This window comes from Natator depressus, chromosome 1 (assembly GCF_965152275.1).
Source record: "Natator depressus isolate rNatDep1 chromosome 1, rNatDep2.hap1, whole genome shotgun sequence".
In the NCBI taxonomy this organism is placed as follows: domain Eukaryota; kingdom Metazoa; phylum Chordata; order Testudines; family Cheloniidae; genus Natator; species Natator depressus.
In genome coordinates this window covers 31879905-31902730 of record NC_134234.1, presented here as the reverse complement: position 1 = coordinate 31902730, position 22826 = coordinate 31879905, and the positions used below count along the sequence as shown (strand labels likewise).

Genomic DNA, 22826 nt, shown 5'->3' with positions numbered 1-22826 from the left:
TTGGTTTCTAACACTTAGTCAGTGACTGCTGTCAGTTTAATTGTTTGACATTCTTTGAAATTTGATAACAAGCTTGTACTGTTTCATTTACATTATTTTAACAGATTTTAATAAATTTAGGCCTTAATATAGATTGTCAATTTCAAATTAAACTTCATTTATTAAAAATAAACTCTATATTTAATTTAAATTTGATTAAATTAAAAATCAGATTTTTTTTTTATTAATTGATTTAAAATAATCTATTTTTATCCATCCTAGGAAAAAAGGAAGAAAAAATGTCATCTGTGCAAAGTCATTGTCTTCTGGGAATTACTCCCAAGATACTGGAGGAAGCAGACTTACTGATCTCTTTTGGGTCTACGTTCAACAAGATAATTTTATCTCTGTGTTATACCTAAATTTCAGTTTACAACTAAAAGGTATGATGTATCAGACACTGATACTTTGATTCCACCCCCATACCCCTGTTTTCCTCTTTTACAATTAGGTCTGAATTCTAACTTTTAACACAGTAAATTATTTGTAACTTCACAGAGTCTCAGTTTTGTAATTTATATCAAGCCAATTATTCTGGATAGTGATGATTATGGGTCAGAAAGCCTCTCTTTCTTCCTCTGTACTTTTAAGCCTATTCCAGACACTACACTGGCTTATCCTCCATTTGGTTTTCCCTTTTTCACCTGTGCTCCCCTAACATGGGCATGCATACTTTTGAAGTGAGAATTAAAGTAATGCATGTCTATAAGCTAAATGCCACACGTGTTTTTTATGTATCGTTCTGTGTTTGTATTTATGATAATACTTAGTTACTTAAGGAAGTTAACTACCTGACCCCTCCTTACAAAACAATGAAAAGTGCTTCTGCTAGTGAAGGATACCAGCAGAAGTCAAGTTTGAAATGTATAGGTTAATCAGCTTTGGTGATATACTGAACTGCAAAACCATTGGGAAAGTTTCTGGAAGTGAACAATGGAATGCATTTGTAATCTTCATATCCCCAAACTTTGCACAAGAATTGTATTGCAGGATGATATGAGATATGACACGTTTCAGGGGGATTGGTTTGGTTTTTTGGTGTAATCAAAAGATAGTGGTTCAGAGTCAGGCTTATAACAGGTAGCAATTTAAAACTCAATAAATTAGTACTCCCCCATAACACATTTAGTGCTGGCAGTCTACTTAGTCTTGTACAGGGCACAGAGAAAGGCCTGGTCCCTGCAGACAGGGGTTTACTCCAGTGTTTCCAATCAAAGAATTATCACCTTAACACACTGATATATAACGCTGCAGGTTCCTAATAAATCTTCCACATTTTCAAACAATTTGCACCTAGCTCAGAACATGAACTCTCAGTTCCAATAACTAAAGGCAAGAAACTGCCAATTCCACTTAAGAGGTGGATTATCCTGATCCAGGACAGAGATCTGTGTCAAAATGCGGTTCTGCTTGGGATAGGAACTGCATCTTCCTCGCGTCTATTCTGTATTAACATGTAGAGCTAGAACAGCGGTTCCCCACAGCTGAAGCCCTGATCCCTGGCACCCCCCACGCGGCTGAAGCCAGGGGAGACATGGGGCTGAATCCCGGAGCCCCATGCCCTGGTGCTCCCTGTGGGGCAGAAGCCCTGAGCCCATGCTGGGCAGAGTTGGGGACATGGAAGACATTACCCCCACACCTTAAACTGAAGTGCAAGACCAAGGCAGTTCCGGGGCCAGCTCCACATCTCCTCCCTCCCGCACACATCTCTTCTCCCCGCCCCCTGGCCAGGTTGGAGGGGGGAGCGCACAGTGCGGGGCACCTGCTACTCTGGCTGGTGCCATGGAGCAGGCAGCCGCAGCATTCCCTCCTCTCCTGCTTGTGCCCCATGTTGAAGCTGCTCCTCAGCTCCCAGCTCCCTTTGCTCCCACAGAGGCAACCAGTAAGAGCCTCCCAGATGGGGAGACCCGGCTCCGCGGCTGGCAGACCCCTCCGGGAACGGGGACCGCAGGGGAGTCCTCCCAGCACAAGGCCCCTAATGCCCCTCTCCTTAGACCCTGAGCTACGCCCTCCCTGCACACTGAGCTACCCCCTACCCCACACAGCCCCTAGTACCCCTCTCCCTGCACCCTGAGCTACTCCCTGCCTGCACACAGCCCCTAGCCACCCCCCTCCCTGTACCCACATCCAGCCCCGGGTGCACACAGCCCCAGCTACCCCCCTCCCTGCACCCTGAGCTACCTCCCGCCCCCACAGAGCCCCTAGACACCACCCTCCGTGCACCCAGAGCTATCCCCCCTGCCTGCACACAGCCCCAGCTACCCCCCTCAAAAATGTTGAGAATCCCTGCTCTAAGATGATGAGTGCCTTCAACTCCAACTGATGTTAAAAAAAGGAAAGTGGCCCACAGCAATTTAAGTCATTTGAATTTTGGCCCCCCCAAAAATATTTTCATCTTACCAAACTTGCTAAAAAATGAAACTATGCCTCTTATGAAATTTATTTTTTAAAGTGTGCTCAGCCTCTCAGAGCCACTAGGGAAAGATTCTGATCTTGCTTATGATCTGTGAAATTCCATAAACCATAATGGCTTTATTCAGGATTCACACTGGTGTGACATCAAGGTCTGGCCCAGAGATCAAGGTCTCAGACTTGTTCCAATAGTAGCAGCCAATACCAGTAAAACTGGGAATTCTTGGCTACAGAAAGTAGTTTAAATGTGTGTGATGTCTCAATAGTAACAATTAAAATTAATCATCATTGCCTCAGACAAAGAAATGATCTTATATATAATACTTTAAGGCGAAACACTAGCTTATTCTCGAAATTTCAGATCTGGAATCTGCCTCTGTCAAACACACTCTTTTGTTTCCAATGCTTTTTTCTCTTTAGATACGTAACCATAAATACTAACGCATGCAATCCCATTTAGTTCACACAGAAAAAGTTTTATGTCCCCCTTAGAAAAAAAGTAGGGTAAATTTAACAGCCACATTCCATCCACATCTCTACTTGTGTTGATTTTGCAACTCTACGGAAATGCTTAAGTGCAATGGAGGCCAGAATTGAGTCCAATGCCTGTAAACTGATTATGCTCTATTCATACTAAAAATACTAAATCTTATTAACAAATACATCTACAAGCTGTATCAGACAGTAGAGAGGTGTTTCTTAAGAGTCCATAAGGATCTTTGCAAGTCAATCAGGACAACCTCTTCCACAGTTTCTTGTTAAAGCATACAATTATTCAAACACCACAAACAAACTTTTAATATTTAAAATGGTTAGATTACAGCAGACACATGCTATATCTTATTATATTTAACACTGTGAAAATTGTAGGTATTTTGAAAATAAAGACTTCTACTTGGAAATTAATCAATCAGTTTCCTGTCATAGTTTATGGATTCTCTTGAAGCATACATTTTTTAAATGTATATTGAATAATCAATAAAAAGCCAGCTTTAACTTATTACACTTACAGCCTTTGTGGGATGAACCAGATGATTTTCCAAAATTTATTATCTGTAGAGCCCTGCAAAGCTGCTGATATCCGCAGATCACTTTTGCGGATCAGATGTGGATATGGCTCTAATTATTTGTATTACAAACGCCAATCTAAATCAAGGACCCTATTGCTAGGAGCCACACAAACACATAGTAAGACACAATCCCTGCCCTCTTTGCAGGCAAAACAGAAACAGAGAGGTGAAGGTACTTGCCCAAGGGCACACAGCAGGTCAGTGGCTAAGGTATGATCTGCACTACGGAGTTAGGTCGAATTTAGCCACGTTAGGCCGATTTAAAAATGACTGCGTCCACACAACCAACCCCGTTCCATCAACCTAAAGGGCTCTTAAAATCTACTTCTGTACTCCTCCCCAACGAGGGGAACAGCACTAAAATCAACCTTGCTGGGTCGAATTTGGGGTAGTGCGGACGCAAATTGACGGTATTGGCCTCCGGGAGCTATACCAGAGTGCTCCATTGTGACCGCTCTGGACAGCACTTTGAACTCCGAGGCACTAGCCAGGTACACAGGAAAAGCCCCGGGAACTTTTGAATTTCATTTCCTGTTTGGTCAGCGTGGTGAACTCAGCAGCACTCAGCAGCACAGGTGATCATGCAGTCCCCCCAGAATCGTAGAGCATAGAATGTTTCTATGCTCCCCCTATCATCTCCATCCCTGAGGTTATCACAGATTAGAAGGTGAAAAAAAACGCACTTGCGATGACATGTTTTCCAAGCTCACGCAGTCCTCCCGCTCTGATAGGGCACAGCTTAATGCATGGAGGCATTCAGTGGCAGAGGCCAGGAAAGAATTAAGTGAGCGCAAAGGACACGATGCTGAGGCTAATGGGGGAGCAAACGGACATGATGAAGCATCTGTTGGAGCTGCAAGAAAGCCAACAAGAGCACAGACCCCCACTGCATCCACTGTATAACCGCCTCCCCTCCTCCCCATGCTCCATAGCCTCCTCACCCAGATGCCCGAGAACACGGGGGAAGGGGGGGAAAGGTTCCGGGCACCCAGCCACTCCACTCCAGAGGATGGCCCAAGCAACAGAAGGCTGTCATTCAAACTGTTTGATTTTTAGTGTGGCTACAATAAGCAATGTGGCCTTGTCCTTCCCTCCTCCCCTACCCCACTTGGACTATCTTGTCCATTATCTCATTTTTTTTTAATTAATAAAGAAAGAATGCATGGTTTCAAAACAATAGTTACTTTATTTCAAAGGGGGGAGGGAGGTTGGCTTACAGGGAATTAAAATCAACGAAGAGAGTGGGTTTGCATCAAGGAGAAACACACACAACTGTCACACCGAAGCCTGACCAGTCATGAAACTGGTTTTCAAAGCCTCTCTGATGCGCAGCGTGCCTTGCTGTGCTCTTCTAAATCGCCCTGGTGTCTGGCTGCTCAAAATCAGACGCCAGGCCATTTGCCTCAACCTCTCACCCCGCCATAAACGTCTCCCCCTTAGTCTCACAGATATTATGGAGCAAACAGCAAGCAGCAATAACAATGGGAATGTTGGTTGAGCTGAGGTCTGATCTAGTCAGCAAACAGCACCAGCGAGCTTTTAAACATCCAAAGGCACATTCTTCCACCATTCTGCACTTGCTCAGCCTATAGTTGAACTGCTCCTTACTACTGTCCAGGCTTCATGAGCCATGGGAGCAAGGGGTAGGCTGGGGTAGGTGCGACCAGGTGGTGCTGCCAGCTGGGAGAGCAGCCTGAGGCAGAAGCCTCCAGCTTGCATGATACTCCAGACAGGACTGAATCTCCATGAGATGAAATTTAAAGAAGAGAATGACCTGGAGTCTCTGGCTCCTATTCAGTGCTCTAAGAGGAGGATAGCCATATCTGTCCAGGAGCCCCTGATCGACCTCACCGAGGTCTGCCAGGAGCACCCAGGAGACATACGACGGCTATCAGTCCTACTGCACCATCTGCCGCGAAGGCAAGGAGCTGCTGCTGTGTAGCAATGCAGTACCGCTTCTGCCAGCAGCACCCAGGAGATGTACAGTGACGGGTGAGCTGAGCGGGCTCCATGCTTGCCGTGGTATGGCGTCTGCATTAGTAACCCAGGAAAAAAGGCACGAAACGATTGCCTGGCGTTGCTTTCATGGAGAGAGGGACGGGGGGCCTGATGACATGTACCCAAAACCACCCACGACAATGTTTTTGACCCATCAGGCATTGGGAGCTTAACCCAGAATTCCAATGGGCAGCGGAGACTGCGGGAACTGTGGGATAGCTACCCACAGTGCACCACTCTGTAAGTCGATGCTAGCCATAGTAGTGAGGACACACTCTGCCAACTTAACACACTTACTGTGGACATATGCATTCGACTGTATAGAACTGGTTTCTAAAAATCGACTTTTATAAAATCGACCTAATTTTGTAGTGTAGACGTACCCTAAGACAGGACAACCACCCAGTTCCTCTGATTCCCAGTCTCCTGCCCTATCACTAGACCATGCTGTTTCCCTGAAATTTGATACTTTTGTAACAAGAACTTTGATCAACATTGAACACAACTCACTGAAATCTCTCAAAATCTATTCATCATCCGGTGAGAAACAACAGGACACAAACTTACTTCTGAAAAGTCCATTCCAGCAGTCAGTCTTTGTAGCTGCTAACTCCTTACACAAAAGGGATTTCCCCCTTTAGTAGATACTGCCCATGACTATTACAGTAACGCCTCACTTAATGTTCTAGTTATGTTCCTGAAAAATGCGACTTTGAGCGAAACGATGTTAAGCGAATCCAATTTCCCCATAAAAATTAATGTAAATGGAGGGTGGGGATTAGGGTCCAGGGAATTTTTTTTTTGCCAGACAAAAGGCATTATATACATTTTAAACAATTTTAAACAAGCAATTTAATACAGATATTAAACTGGCTGGCAGCCTCCCTACACCCCTCCCGCCAGCACCTCCCGCCCACTGGCGGACCCCGCAGATCAGCGCCTTCCCCCTGATTCCCCCGCCTCCTGCCCTCAGCAATCAGCTGGCTTGCGGCGTTCATGAGACTGGGGGGAGGATGCATGCTGCGTCCTCGCTTCTCCCCCACAGCCTTCTGAACACCGCAACCCAGCTGATTGCCACGGGCAGGAGGCGGTGGGGGCAGGTGAAGGCACTGATCTGCAGGGTCCGTCTGCGGGTGGAAGGCATGGGGGGGGGGAGCCTAGGAGAACTGATGGGGGGCTGCCAGCCGTTGACAAAGCAGGCGGCCAAACGACGTTATAGGGGAGCATTGCACAACTTTAAACGACCATGTTCTGTAATGGAGCAGGGACATAACATCAAAACAACGTTAAGCGAGAGGACATTAAGTGGGGAGTTACTGTACAAACTCTCCCCAATTATTAAGTAATCAGGTGCACACAAGTGACATGTGGAGCCTGGTTTCTTGCTGGCTGACTACCAACCAACCAGGAAGGGAAGGTTCTGGAATAAAGTCAAATTAGCTGACTGAGGGCATTCCTTCTCAGGGGGACGGGGAAGGAGGGGAGGAGGAATGCCCTCAGTTTGCTGGCGGAGGAGAGGGGGAGTAATTATTTTTTTTAATACACTGCAAACTAATCTGTGAGCCTCATTGCCACATGATATTGAGAACAAGAACTTGGCAGGATTCAAAAGCATTAGAAGTTTATAGACAGAATATTCAATAGCAGTCAGCATTGGACTAACTCTGTTCCCACGGAAGTCAATGTAAGTTTGACCACTGCTCCCACTGTAGTCAGCAGTGACGCTCCCCATAGGGAGAGCTTTTTGAAAATCCCTTTATGATCATCATCATCATCCACAGTTACAGTAGCACCAATGATAATGTACAAAAGATATAAACCCTCATGCTCCTGGTCATAATCCAACTGTTAAACTGCCTGGGGTTAGGAGGAAAATTCCCCAAAAGGCAGGTTTTTCCACAACTGTCTGCTACGAAGTTTCTTGCTCCTTCCGTTCAAACATCTAGTATGGGCCACCATCTGAAACAAGATATTAGACCATACAGACCACTGCTTTGACCTAGTATGAATTCTATGTTTCTATGGCTCTTTGACGGGGTGGAGAAAATGAGAGTGACAACTCCTCATAACCACCAGTCTTCAGGAATCAGGGCATGGAAGCCCTATATCCATTTCCCTTTTAGACAATAGGGCTGAAGATACATGAGGAAGTTTACCAGGTGGTAGCTTTTGTTATTTAAAAAAAAAAAAAAAAAAAAAGTCAACCTGTCTTCTCTCCCAATAGGGCCACACACAAAGATATCAGTACAACCATAGGGCTGGAGTAACTTAACTGCACAGCCCACCAGGGGAGAAATCTGTAGCCAATCTGTGACTGCTCGCAATCTGACTACTCGTGGCTGGTGATGGGACACTAGATGGGAAGAGTTCTGAGTTATGACAGAGAATTTTTTCCCAGGATCTCACTGATCATTATGCTTGGTGTCGGGATGGAATTTTCCCCTGGGTCAGATTGGCCTTTTTTTGCCTTCCTCTGCAACATGGGTCACTTGCAAGTTCAAACTAATGTAAATGGTGACATTTCTCTAACTTGACGTCTTTAAATCATGATTTGAAGACTTCAGTAACTCAGCAAAAGGTTATGGGTTTATTATAGGAGTGGGTGGGTGAGGTTCTGTGGCTTGCAATGTTCAGGAGGTCGGACTAGATGATCATGATGGTCTCTTCTGACTTTGAAATCTATGAGTCTTTGAGGATAAGGAGTTCAAGTAGAAAACTCATTTTTCATGTACTTTCTTAGCTGGACAGTTCTGAGAGACTCCTTGAGGTGCAGAAGTAGAGTTTCTAGAGACATGATACAACCCTTAAAGGGTCTGATTCTGCTTCTATTGAAGTCAATGGCTAACCTCACACTAACTGCAATGGGACAGGATCAGGACTAAATATCAGGTCAACCATTGTCCTGAATATATCACATTGCTGCAGCCGGTATCTACAGCCTGTCACGGGCTAAGCTACTTCAAAAACCACATAAAAGCAGGGCCAGATAAGATCAGAGATTTTTTTTTCTTCCCCAGAAGCTCTGGCTGGGCAGTATATCATGATATACACTTCATGTTTGTCCTCCTCCAACTTATATTCATTTGTTTCAGTATATAAAACTGAGTTTTCTGAGCCGTTACAATATTAAACCAGAGTGAAAAAAGTGTTCTTCAGGGAATTGGTCTGTCCATGATATTTCCCGTTACAGACAAGAAATATTTCGCCTCAGCATTCCATAACAGATGACTGGGAAGGAACTTATGCCAGACACTTAGGAGTTTGTCAGCTCACAGATTCTTCACTGAGGTGCATACACACTTCAAATGAGGGAAAACGCCTGATATTTCCATTTTCACAGCTGTATAATCATTTCCTGTGGGTGGTTCTGTGTGGGTGCTGAAATAACAGGTGGTACAAGGAAAAGCAACAGACTTGAGAATACAGCTGAAACTTATTAATGTTTCCCTTTGTCAAATTTAATAAAAGATAAATAAGTTTAGCATTTGAAAACTGAATTCACTTTCATGAAGTATTTGCTATTTTCTTCCTAACAACGTGCAGCCACAAAGAGTTTGTAGTACTAATACATTTTAGCTGCTATGCCTATTTTGGTCCACATTTTCAAAGGTGACTAGTGATTTCAAGTGCTCAAACCTAAGATATCTTAAAGGGTATCTGATTTTCAGAAAGTGCAAAGCACCACCCTCTTAAAGCCAGGCATAGAATCACAGAAACTGTAGGGCTGGAAGGGACCTCGAGAGATCATCAAGTCCAGCCCCCCGTGCTGAGGCAGGACCAAGTAACCCTAGTGTTTATTCAAGTCGGACACCCACAAATGGAAACAACCAAAAATCGCTAGACACTTTTGAAAATGTATGTTACTGCCCATGAAGTGTGCTAGGTTGACAACCCTAAATACTGAAGTCACGTATAGGTTCACAGAACAAGCATATCGTGGCCAGCAACAGGGTATACTTCCCAAAATGCTGGCCCATCAATAATTCTCAACCCTGCTCTGTAGGGACCACCTCGAAGATTAAGATTGTAGGTTTTTTTCTCCAGAGCCATTCATATTGATTGTTTGACACTTCTGTTGAAACTGTCTGCACACAGCCTATCGTAGTGGTATCTGTGGGAGCAATAATTGGGCTGGGAAAGATGTGTGAATGGGCAGGGAGAGGGGAGTTACTGGGAGATCAGAGTCCTAGGTTTGGGGGAGAGGAGAGGAACAGAAAAATCATGTGCAACCCTAAGGTAACAGGGAAAGGAGCAAAGACCCCCCTCCCCTCCTCCCAAAAAATGAAGTAGAAGATAGCTGAGAGAGGCTGGGGGTACCAAAAGTAATCCCCTTGGCTCCACATTTAGAAAGAAGGGCTTTGGCTGATGCGCTATTTCCCCTGTTCTCCCTGCTTCAAGAAGAGCTGTCCCAGCATTTCTCTGACAACCACTGTGGCAGCCTCCTTTTGACACATCAGAAGGAAAAAGCAGAGCTGTGGGCCAAGCCCTCCTCTCCACTCCTTTCTTCTGTTGTGGGCATTATGCAAAATATCCCATGCCAATTTTTCTACATCCTTCTTGTAGTGTGGGGCCCAAAACTGGACACAGTACTCCAGATGAGGCCTCACCAACGTCCAATAGAGGGGAACGATCACGGCCCTCGATCTGCTGGCAATGCCCCTACATATACATCCCAAAATGCCATTGGCCTTCTTGGCAACAAGGGCACACTGTTGATTCATATCCAGCTTCTCGTCCACTGTAACCCCTAGGTCCTTTTCTGCAGAACTGCTGCCGAGCCATTCGGTCCCTAGTCTGTAGCTGCCCACATGGCTCTTACCCAAGCTCCAGCCCGGGGGGTGGGGCCTTGGAGCTACAGCCCAGCCATAGTAAGAGCAGTGCAGACACCTGAGGGGAGCCATGGTGTGGACCCTCCACCTGCCCTGGGCAGGGGACCCAAGGGGCAGGGATGAGAGTTGGGGGCTGCTCTCGGGCCCTCCACACCGGGCAGGTGGAAGGTCTGCTGCGGCTCCCCACAGCTGCCTGCATGGCAGTCTCTTATCGTGGCTGGGCTGCAGCTCTGAGGCCCCACCCCTAGCCGGAGCCGGGTCAGGGTAAGAGCCGTGCGGGAAGCTGTGGGGAGCTGGGGCGGACCCTCCATCTCCATCTGTCCTGGCCGGGGAGCCCTGGGGGGCAGGGACACTAGCCAGGGGCTGCTCTCAGGCCCCCTGCACCAGGAGTAGATGGAAGGTCTGTGTGGCTCCCACAACTGTCCGGGCTCCCCGGCTGGGCTCCACCAGCTGCTGGCCTGGCCAGGTGGTGGGGCCTCGGGGGGAAGGGGGGGGAAAGGGGGGGGGAAGGGGGCCCTGTTCCAGCGCCACTAGTTGGGAAAGGGAGGGGGCAGATGGGAGGGTGTGACAATTAGCGTTGGCCACTCCCCCAAATTTATTGGGTAAGGTGATTTTGGCCTCTGCTGCAGGATCTCTCACCCCCACATCTGCTTATCCCCTGCCCAGCAATTAAATTCTTCCCCCATTTAGGCCCCACCCCCAGTTCCCACCCAGGCCCCACCTCTGTTCCTTCTGGATTTTTCACCCCTCTCCCAGATCTGAGGGGGCTCCAGTGGAGTTCCCTCTCCCCCTGCCAGGCTGAGGGAGGCAGTTCCAAGGGCTCTTCACCCCCCTTCCACTTCCAGGTTGGGTGCTGCAGAGGGAGAAGCAGAGGTACCATCTGGTCCCTTGTGGCACCTTAGAGACTAATAAATTTATTTGAGCATAAGCTTTCGTGAGCTACAGCTCACTTCATCGGATGCAGCTCACAAAAGTTTATGCTCAAATAAATTTGTTAGTCTCTAAGGTGCCACAAGTACTCCTTTTCTTTTTGCGGATACAGACTAACACGGCTGCTACTCTGAAACCTGTCATCTGGTCCCTGATACTCACAGGAGGGGAGGTGGGGGAGAGCAGCCACCCTCAGCTGTCTGGCTCCTTAATTCCCTCCCCTCTCCCTTGCAGCCTGTGAGAATGGTTCTGGATTGCTATGAAGAAGGGGAAAGAGCTCTGCCTCCAGCCGCTCTGATTGATTACTCTGTCCCAGGAGATGGGCAAGTGTGGCACGCAGCCAATCAGAGGCATCAAATTCGCTAAAGGGCTGGAGCTTCACACATCATTGCAAGACTGGGCTCCAGCTCTAACCAAAATCATGCCACTTGAGTACACAGGCTAGCTCCGCTCAAGTCAGCACACTAACTAGAGCAGTGTGGCCATGTGGCAAGAGGAGCAGCTCAGACTAGACGACCGAGTACATACCTAGAATCTCAGACGGGGCTGTACTCGGACACCTAGCCCAATCCATTGCCCATGCTGCTGCAGCCATGACCACACTGCTGTTTTTAGCTCGCCGGCTCAGCAGAGCTAGTGCATGTGTGTCTACCAAAGCTGGGAATTACACCTCCCAGCTGCAGTGTAGACAGACCCTTCGTGTGCAGCATTGTATGCACACAGTTATTTTGACATTAGCAGAATCATGAGGCACGGCTGCGGTACAATTGATCTCAGTGTCACTCATTCACTTTAGATTCTTTATCCTCTGAGCAGTAGCTTTATTTCAAAGGTGAATGGCTATAACCAAATGCAAGATGACACATCTTCAATATCCAAGATTCTTGGCTCTTTGTCATCCTGTCTTTGTTACTGAAATTTGGAAAGATGGAAAAAATGCAGCCACTAAGGATAGGAAGAGTGACTTATATTAAACCGCCAGTCTAATGCCTTTCTAGGTTACATTAACACATCAGTATCATCCATCATGCTATTTGCTGCTGCATGAAAATGTCATTTTTTGTATGACAACTATTCAAATTGTACAAAACTACATTGTAATTGATTTGCCTCTCACTGTGACCAATACCCATATCGTAATATTAATTAGTAATATTACTGCTCTTGTAATGTTGCAGATGCTGTCACTGCATTTCAGAACAAAGACAATAATGATCACTGTTGTTTTTAAAATAATTTATTTTCCAAATCAAAGGAGATTAGAACTGGGGAGCTTTATCTCATGAATCCGATTTGACTGCAGCTTTAAAAGAAAAACTTGTTCCAATTCTCTACAGTACAAATCCTTCGATATTTAGTGCTTTAAAAATCAGATTATCTTTTATTTGAAGAACAAGTGATTCTATTTATTTGAAGGAGATAGGAACACATTTTACAGTCTGCACATAAAATGCCTACATGATTCTGAACTGAGACACAGTAATGTTAAAAGTGGCTGTAAAAAGCATTATGTTAATTTTAATATTCCCCCCCAACAATGGGGAGAAAGGAAAATGGAAGCATGGTACAAAGCCATAAATAGACTTCTTATATATGTTTGGTGAATAAGCAAATTAACTTCTACACAACAATCAGATATTAGTAGATAAACCTATAGTATCTTGAAAATGTAGGAAATACAGCAACAAGAAACTGTTAAGAATCCATTAACCAAAGTAAAATAATAAGTAGCCCAATGAAAAAAATTGTGTGGCTCAAACGCAGTACAAGGGAATGTTATCCTATTTCTAGCTTATGATAAAAAAAAAAAGGGATCTTGACGGTAACCTCCTCCTGTAACAGAACTAAACTTGCCTAGGCAAAGCCAAAGGGTTAGGCCAGTGTGCTCAGAGGGTGGGAAAGAAGCTATAAAACACACATATATTCCTGTACTAATATATACACCTAGGCATGCCTGCCCACCCTACTGGCCAGGATTATCTGGGTCTCTCCCCCTTAATCATTTCCCTGACATTGCAGGAGCCTTCAGCATCCAGTCCCTCCTGTTCTCTGACTGGCACATAATAGTCTGGTCTTCTGCGCGCTGTAATACTTTGGTCTAATTTTGGTTGTTGGTTTTAGTGGGCAGGTGCTGGTGGCTTGTGCTACACAGCAGGTGGTAGGAGGTCAGACTAGAGCAGTGGTTGTCAACCAGGGGTACATATACCCTTGGGGGTAAGCAGATGTCTTCCAGGGAGTACATCAGCTTATCTAGATACTTTCCTAGTTTTACAACAGGCTACATAAAAAGCACTAGCGAAGTCAGTACAAACTAAAATTTTATACAGACAATGACTTGTTTATACTGCTCTATATCTGGTCTATCCCCATCAGGGATTCCCCCGCTCCTCTTTAATCTCATTGATGAGGAACAGTTCTGCTTGACAGTGCATAGCCCCAGCTCTTCAAAAGAAGCCTCGCCTGTATCAAACCAGCACCATAACGAATGTATCCTATATTAAGGACAGATTGTGGGACACTTTCATTGCGATAGTCACCAACTTTACCATTTGTGAGCAGAAAGAATAATTAAAAGCCTTATCCAGCCATCCAAACACTTCTTAGTCAAGAAACAAGTACTCTCCTAATCTCCCTCCCTGGGCTCCTCATCAAATATCTCAGTGTCGCATATTCCCTGGCTCTTTGCCCAACTAATTGCAATGCTGACCCCCAGACATCTTAGCTCCTTGTCAGATCTGTCTCCTCCCCACCTACTCCCCCTCAGTCCCAGTCTCCTCCCAAGAACCTAATCTGATTTTATCCCTGTCAGGTCCTCGTCCCATTCCCAACCACTCCAATGCCAGTTTCCGTTTCCCTCTTCTTGCCAGCCTCCAATACCAGTCTCCTTAACCTAGGCTCTTTGTCCCAATATACTCCCCTTCCCAAACCTCCCCACGGTCCAGGTCTTTTCTCCTGTGCATCTGAATCAGACAGCTTCCTTTTCCACACAGTGAAGGGCCCGCAGAAAGACCACAGAGCACAGGAGACACAGTCTCTTGCATCTACCAGATGTACGCCTCGCTTGGCCCATTGCAGCCCAGATCCGCAATTCCAGGGGAAGTCCTGCTCAGCCCAGTGCAAATGGAATCTTTGTGGAATTTAGATGCTAAAAACTAAGGAATGTCTACTGAGCATGTGTGAACTTGAGATGACTTTTCAAAGGCTTATTACTCAGCCAAATTTGAATGGATTTTCACAAGGACAGCAAATGGCCTCCTTACTGCCAAATTTCAGGTCTCTCCTCCAAAGCATGACAGCACTAGAGCACAAAGAAAAGGTCACCAGAATTTAACATGGACAAAACATCTTTTCCCCGACCTCATTCTTAGCAATGACTCAATCACTTTGGCTAAAATTTTTGAAAAAAATTCAGCCTAAGGAAGACACCTGGCATGAAAATTTCAGCTCAACTGGTTAAAGTTTTGGCACAGATATATGCAACCAAAACCAGGGTATTATAATGGGCAACCTTAATAACTGGCAGTGCTACCAGCTCTGCCTATAAAACTTGTGTAATAATTTGCTCTCAGTGCAACACAACAAAAATCAGCTCTGGATTATTCACCGCTTCACATCACTTCAGTCCAAACTGCTTCTAAGAATCCTTCAGAAGCCATTTATTACAATCTAGATAGTTAACATTTATCCTGTGCCAATTCATTTTGATTATTGTGTTCTCATACCAAAAAGTAATCTTCAAAAGAAAATGATTGCAGGAAAGAGTGTTGCAGTATGTCAGATTTTAAAAATATATATTTAGCAAGAACCTCAATAAAGAACAAATAGACTAAAAGATAACTAAATTTCATACACATCATCACTCCAGGACATCAAGGTCTTTTATTGAAAAAAAGATGTACAACAGTTAAAAACGGTCTGGAGGGCCTAATTAACAGCTGGTATTCTGGGAAAAGCAGCAAGCCTTCAGTTTGGAGCCGGAGCATCCTAACATCTCTTCCTGAGAAAGAGTGCTAAATGGCTGAAGTAAAGCTACCCAAAGTGCTATGTTTGGTGCGTGACTGAACCTGCTGTTTTGATCCCACAAACAGTAGCTCTACTTTAACTGCATCAGCCATTGTAGAAAATGTGTAGATAATAATGCCTAGATATCAGGCAACTAAACAGCTCAGAGTTGCACAACAAATATTCCCAGACCACAAAAAAGAAGATAAAAAATATTGACAGTACAGCTATCTAACTGAAAACACTGAACGGATTTAACTATAGATTAACCATTGGAAAGTGAGGTAACTGATCAATAACAATTCCACAAACAACCTTTATTCTGGTCCTATATCCCCTGCTAGATCTGATATTCTTACAGCCACCCACCCTACACCAAACATAGTTCCAGCATGGACCACTCACCAACAGCCTACAGAATGCCAACCAGCTAATTCGCTCATCAAGGGCTAGTGACACCACTGCCATCTTGCCTCCATATTTAAAAAACCCAACTGGACCTTCTCCAATCTGCAATTTTACTATAGTTATAATATTGTTCTTATTCTCTATACACCGACTCCATCACCATAGATTTACTACTACAACACATCTTGCCACAATAATTTGAAAACCTCATTACTACTACTTCAAATTTTACATTCTCAAAGTCAAGAGACCCTGTGCTTCAGAATACGGATCCCGTACACATTTAGTCCTCTTAACACATCTTTATAGAACCCACTTTACATATTAAATCTCATAATACTCCAGTCTCCACATTATTTAACATAAAGGAGATATAGGAGTCAGTATGTTTATAGAATGTATTGCATTTTCATTTGTTAGATTTTAAAAAACCTGAATTTGTAAGAGTTAAGGTTTGTAGGAGTTTGTAAGAGTTAAAGTTATTTGAATAACAACAAATTTACTCAATTCCAATTTTTTAAACATATGCAGCAGTCAAACTTAAAACTAGAGATAGCTGACATTTTTTAAACAAAAAAGTTTTATCCTCCCAACAAAAAAAAACCTACTTTTTTTAAAAAAAAATTGTAAAAAAAAAATAAATTTATTGAACTATTTCTTTTTTAAATAATATTGTGACATCAAAAGCTTTTTGAAGTTTGTTAAGGGTTTTCTGGAAGTGAAATTTTTCAATAACCACTTCAAAAATGTTTTTAAAAAAGGCAAGTAATACCAAAAACTATTCATCTGTTTCAAGGAGTTTTGAAACAAACATGTTTTATTTTTCATCCAACTCTGCTTAAAATATTTCCTCCATTTTGAAAAAAATTCTACTGATTTGAGAGACTCCTTCTGCTTAAAATAAGCACTCCTGCCAGAGCTCGTAATACTGTTGTGCATCTCAACATGGAAGAAACTTCTGAAGGTGACCACTGTGCACATCTCTCTCATAACAGTGTTTAAAATAAATTGATATTTACAACCTATACTACTTGAATGAAAATTCCTTGTAATGGGGTTGCCACTCACTGCTAATGTGTCTCTTTCTGTATAGGTCTTGGAACGTAGCTCTTGTGGCACCAGATGCCCCCTTGCTGCTCATTTCTCTGCAATAGTTTTTCTTCTGATAACCTGGCCATTTAGTCCACCCCTTTCAGGGTTACAAAGTCCAACAAGATGGCTGGAGATGACATTTGGACAGTTAGCATTCAGCCCCAATTCGAGGCTCTATGCCACTATACCAGTGGCTGACAGGGGAACCCAGGCCCACTTGCTACACTGGGTTCCAGCCTATAAACAGCAATCCAGGTCCTCAGCCTTCGTCCCTGTTGCTGCTTCCCTGGGCTCCTTCCTACCAGCTCTCTCTATCTTCTCTTGCCTGGTTCTGGGTTTACCCTGAACAGGACCCTGCTCTACTCCCTGTGGCTACTTCACTACCTTCTAGCTTCTTACCAGACTCCTTACTCCAGGACAGGATATCAAGGCTTACTCTCCCCCTGTACTTCCTCCTTGTCCCTGATGGCCTACCTCATTCCAGAGAATGACTGAAGCCTCCCTCTCTTGAAGCCCCCTTCTACTTTCAGCTTCTTGGCTTTATTGTTCTGGTCCAGCCCTTCCCCAGCTTGGCTTCTGTCAAGGTTCCTTCCCCACTCTGAACTCTAGGATACAGATGTGGGGACCTGCATGAAAAACCCCCTAAGCCTATTTTTACCAGATTAGGTTAAAAACTTCCCCAAGGTACAAACTATTTTACCTTTTGTCCCTGGACCTTATTACTGCCATCACCAAGCGTCTAACAAATACAACAGGGAAAGAGCCCACTTGGAAACATCTTTCCCCCCAAAATCCCCCCAAGCCCTATACCCCCTTTCCTGGGGAAGGTTTGATAAAAAAAAATCCTCACCAATTTGCATAGGTGAACACAGACCCAAACCCTTGGATCTTAGGAACAATGAAAAAGCCAATCAGGTTCTTAAAAGAAGAATTTTAATTGAAGAAACAGTAAAAGAATCATCTCTGTAAAATCAGGATGGTAAATACCTTACAGGGTACTCAGATTCAAAACATAGAGAATCCCTCTACGCAAAACCTTAAGTCACAAAAAGACACAAAAACAGGAATATACATTCCATTCAGCACAACTCATTTTATCAGCCATTTAAACAAAACAGAATCTAACGCATATCTAACTAGATTGCTTACTGACTTTTTACAGGAGTTCTGACCTGCATTCCTCCTCTGGTCCTGGCAAAAACAACACACAGACAGAGAGAACCCTTTGTTTCCACCCCCCCCAGCTTTGAAAGTATCTTGTCTCCTCATTGGTCATTTTGGTCAGGGGCCAGCGAGGTTGTCTTAGCTTCTTAACCCTTTACAGGTGAAAGGGTTTTTACTCTGGCCAGGAGGGATTTAAAGGTGTTTACCCTTCCCTTTATATTTATGACAGCTTCACTTCTAATTAACCCTGGTCTTCTTTCACTCAGGTGACCTAATTGTCATCTCAGGCCCTCGTTAACCCTATCAGGACTGATGTGGGGTGCATACCACATTACATTCCTACATAGGAATTTTCTTGATTTTTGTAAAAAGCAATTGTGCACACTAGATCTCCTCTAAGCAAAGTGTGTATATATATAAAATGAAATGGAGTTTCTAGATCAAGATGTTCTTGAGGTATGATGATGTAAAGCACATTTAAAGAATGAAAAGTTGGTAGTTTTTCCTTTATAAGTTTTATTAAAAATGGCTTGTGCAACTCAACTCAAATGTTCCCATACTGTCTTCTTTCCCAGAGTACACATAATGAAATTCTGGCAGAAAAGAGGTTTGTTTCAAAGGTTTCCAAGACTGATCTTACAACAAAAAAATTTTCATAACCTTAACCAATGGAGTCATTCCCAAGAGTCAATAATTCTGGGGCAGTTGATATTCTGATAAGTGTGCAAAGACTTTAGGGTCAACCCTCCTGGTATCAGTGAACAAACAAAACTGAAATCTCAAGTAATAGCAGCTTGGCAACTGTAGAAACACTAAAGTAGTATTCTTACCAAAGAGATAAAGGAGAGGGGAGGCAAAGATAGCAGGATTCATCTGTACAAAGCTGTCTTTGATGATGAGCAAACATCAAGCTTGTAGTGGCATGTAAAGATATGGACCAAATTCTAGGTCACTGCTTTAGGGAGATTAAAGACTGAGGCTTATTCTATAAAGGTGCACAATATCACCTCAAGCCCTATTAGACTGGGATTCAATTCCTGCCAGTTTACATTTTGCTCCTGTAAGCTTCTTTGATGCATATGACAATCCACCAGGAAATGGCTGCCTTGGAACGTAGAAATCCCATCTTTGAAGCTCAAAGTGAAATAAATCAGCTGTCAAACGTCTTGAACTTTCTGGTTCTTTCTAAATAGTTTTAAATGCCTGTTTAACATCCAAATAAAATACCCTTTCCTCAACACATTTAGGATCCAGACTAAGACCAATCAGGACCTTCTTTTAATCACTTGAGGCTGAAGTAATTCAAAGTTGTTGGTTTGGGTTTTGGTTTTTTTTTTTTTTTAAGTTAAATATTGACTGACTTTGAGGTTACACAACTTTGAGAGGTACTGTAAATTTTAAATACACACACTACATATCATACATACCCATGAGCTAGACTTATCAACCATAAAAATATCAAGAGATTGCCAAATACAGTGCGAGGGGGTGGAGAGGACAATGAGACAGACAAAAAACAAGAAGATATTACAAAATAGGCCACAATTATTAATGAGAATAACCACAGATCATGGCAAGAGAGTATAAAATACAGAAAAGAGAAAAAGGTTTGGTGGTCCTAATAACCAAAATTATTTTTTGCTTTGTGAATATATCAAAATGTATAAAGGCATATCAAATTCAGATGTGAACAGCCACAATACCTCTTGGGATTAATCTGCCTACGTCTCATACTCATACGAGTCACATGTCATAAATATGGCTCTAATTCAACCTTATATTGTTGTACCCTGCAATTTCTGTAAATTCATTCCATTGGCATACTGTAAATCTGTAAGTGGTGGTCATTTATCTGCCATTTAAAAATAAAGGAACTACTTACTGAAAGTGTTAATCTCAAAACCATTTATTTTTTAATATAGATAATTCACAGGCTTAAGCCTACCAGTAAATTTTGCGGATCACACTGTTTAAGAAACATTTCAAAATCAGCAATGCCACATCTCTCCAACTGACAAATAGTGACCCATTAAATAGAGGCACCAGACTGAAGCAGTTTGAATTGCCTTCCTAACTTTCAGCCCTGTCAGGACTCAAAATATTAATATTTAGCTATCCATCTGCCACCAGAGGATGTAGAGACTCTAAAGGTTCAGTTCCGACACAACTCTGAACCAATGGAGGAGCTAATAAAGGGATGGGAGAGAGAGAGAGAGTGTATGTGTGTGGTGTCAACAGCTCCCACGGCAACTTTTAGGTGAACACGTGATACCTCTTCTCATGGGGCTTGGTAGCGGTAGCTCCCTGCTGAGGTTGTTGCGACATGGAACACGGGATCATGTGGTGCTGTGACCCTGTACGCTATGTCACAATGACTCTCACTTACACTTGGCCCGACAGCCCATCAATCATGATGGTCAGCAGCCAGGCCAAACCTAAATGGCATTGCAGTCCCCTGTGCCAATTCACAATGCTCGGAGTGGGGAGTAGGCCGTCCCGCAGGACAGGAGCCACTGCTGTTAGGTGAGTGTGGGGCAGCTCACTCTCCAGCTCCCCACCCTCATCAGGGTCTTCCTTCCACACCAGACTGAGATTAGACGGTGGGGCAGAGGATAATGATGATGTGTGAGTGGTCAGTGCCCAGATTGCAAAACCTGGGTCTACCATTGCTCTGAACACAGCCTTTAAGATCAGGTATCTGAACATTTCACACATTCACTCTGGGTCTTTTCCCAAGCCTACTAGATCACTATGAAGAGCTGAACCAATCTGAGATTCTGAAGATAAGGGTTATATAAGGACATGGAAAGATGGTACACTGGGCCTTGATTATGCAGAGTTAATGTTAACTGGGTTTTTTCCATTGACCTGAATGGGAGCAGAATAAAGCTTTTGCTGATGAAATTCTCAGAGCTTACTGAAATAGATTGGCAGTTTGGTGTGATCGGTACAGGGAAGTCAGTCCACTTGCAGTTATGACAACTCTGGCACATAAATAGAACACTTTCTTACCGAACTATAGAGGAAAATACAGATTGCCAGACCAGATGTAAATCTAAGTCCAGTGTTCTACCTCTCACATTTACCAGTACCAGATGCTTCAGAGCAATATGAAAGAAAATGTCAAGGATGATTAAAATAACTTCCCACAGGGGTAGTTTCTTTCTAAGCCCTAGTGGATGTCTTATGTGTGAAATCAGGATTTTGCTTTAAATATACTTTAACAGAATGTTATAATATAAGTGTCTGTACAAATGTCTAACTTATTTTTGAAACCTCTATCCTCAAAAAATATCTTGCAGCAATGAGCTCCACTGATTAATTATGTGCTATGCAAAAAAAAAAAGTATTTCCTTATTATTTCATGTCATCTGCAAATTTTCTACCTAATTTTTCACTCCTTCACCAAATCATTAATACATATTAGTACAAAACATTGGGGCACTACTCCTGACCTTTTCCCGTGCTATAAATTGACCACTGTCCCCATTCTTTGTTTTCTGTCTCTTAGCCAGTTTCTAGTCTGTCACAGCTCTTTGTCAGCACTCTGAGTACTTAATAGCCTATTGTGAGGGACTTTGTCAAAGGCATTCTGAAAGTCCAAGTAGATGCCAGCTGGTTCTTCACTATATATAGCTTTACTGACACACAAAGCAGTTAAATTTTCATTAATGCAACCTGCGCCCATTTGAGCAAATTATTATTTACCTTGTAGTGCGGCTACCTGAATCACCATTATTTGAATTGGGTTCTTTTTGGACAACTTCATTAGCATATGAGCTTTCATTCCTAAGCAGCGCTTTGATGCAGCACACTTTAGTGCTTGTGTAATGCTATTTATTTTTGTTTGAGCAAGGAATTGCACCTTGAAAAGAAAAATCTAAGCCATGGTTTCTGATCTTGGTTGTGTCCATCCTAAACTCTATTAGGAAGTAGCTTATAAAACTGTCTGAATCACCCCTTTGGGGCTGAAATTTTTCAAGCCTGATGTCTGCCTGAAGAAATTTTTTATTTATTTTGTTTTAGTTTGAGAAAAAACAGTTCAGCATTTATTTTTTTGTCTTTGTATGGAAGGAAAAAAAAAACTCACTGCACATTTTTCCCATTAAAAAAAAAAAGATTTTGCCCTTTATCTGAAAGGTCTAGTGCCAAAATGATCACAGCAAGAAAACTGAAAATGGACAGGAAGCTTGTTCCTAGGGAATAGGGATGCCTTGCAAGGGCCCAGTTAAAACTGGTTTTCATTTAGAAGAATTAGCAGGGTTTGAAACAAATCATACTTGACTCAATGGCATTCTAAAGGGGCTGGGCTACATTTTACATGAACACATCACATTCTGATGTATCAAGATAAATGAAGTGTTACAACAGCTTTCCAGGGTTTTTCTCCTTCATACACAACTAAGCCCTGGTCTACATATAAAATTTGGATGGATGTAACTATGTCACTCAGGGGTGTGAAAAATTCAAACCCCTGAGCAGCACCGTATTTAAGCTGACCTAACCCCTGGTGCAGACACGGCTAGGTCAGTGTCAGCCTAGTTACTGCTGCTCAGAGAGATGTATTAGCTACAGTAATGGAAAAACCCCTGTGCCGCTGGAGACTCTGTAGCGTAGACATACTCTAACTGCATGAACTCTGAAAGAGCGTGTTGCTTACACATTTATTGTTATAATCAAATCCTTTACATTTTGTAAAAATGGGATTATTGCGCTGGAAGTACAGAACACACTTACCAATGTTAATTTCATCATCTGTTTCAGCATCTCCAATACACTCAAACTGAAAATCCTGTAGCGACTGGGAAAATTTTTGCACTGCCATGGATAGATCTATGATAAAGAAAAAGGAAACAAGTCTTACAATTATTCCAATAACTAT

At 43.3% G+C, this 22826-nt stretch overlaps 1 protein-coding gene across 1 annotated transcript in view; it reads right to left on the bottom strand.

Moving 5' to 3' along the window:
- The window catches only part of ARHGAP42 (Rho GTPase activating protein 42), a 292906-nt gene that overhangs the window by 203962 nt on the left and 66118 nt on the right, over window positions 1-22826 (bottom strand). Inside the window, exon 2 of the mRNA XM_074957084.1 lies at window positions 22682-22777. Within this exon, the coding sequence (XP_074813185.1) occupies window positions 22682-22777 (96 nt within the window). The remainder of the gene's footprint in view (window positions 1-22681; window positions 22778-22826) is intronic.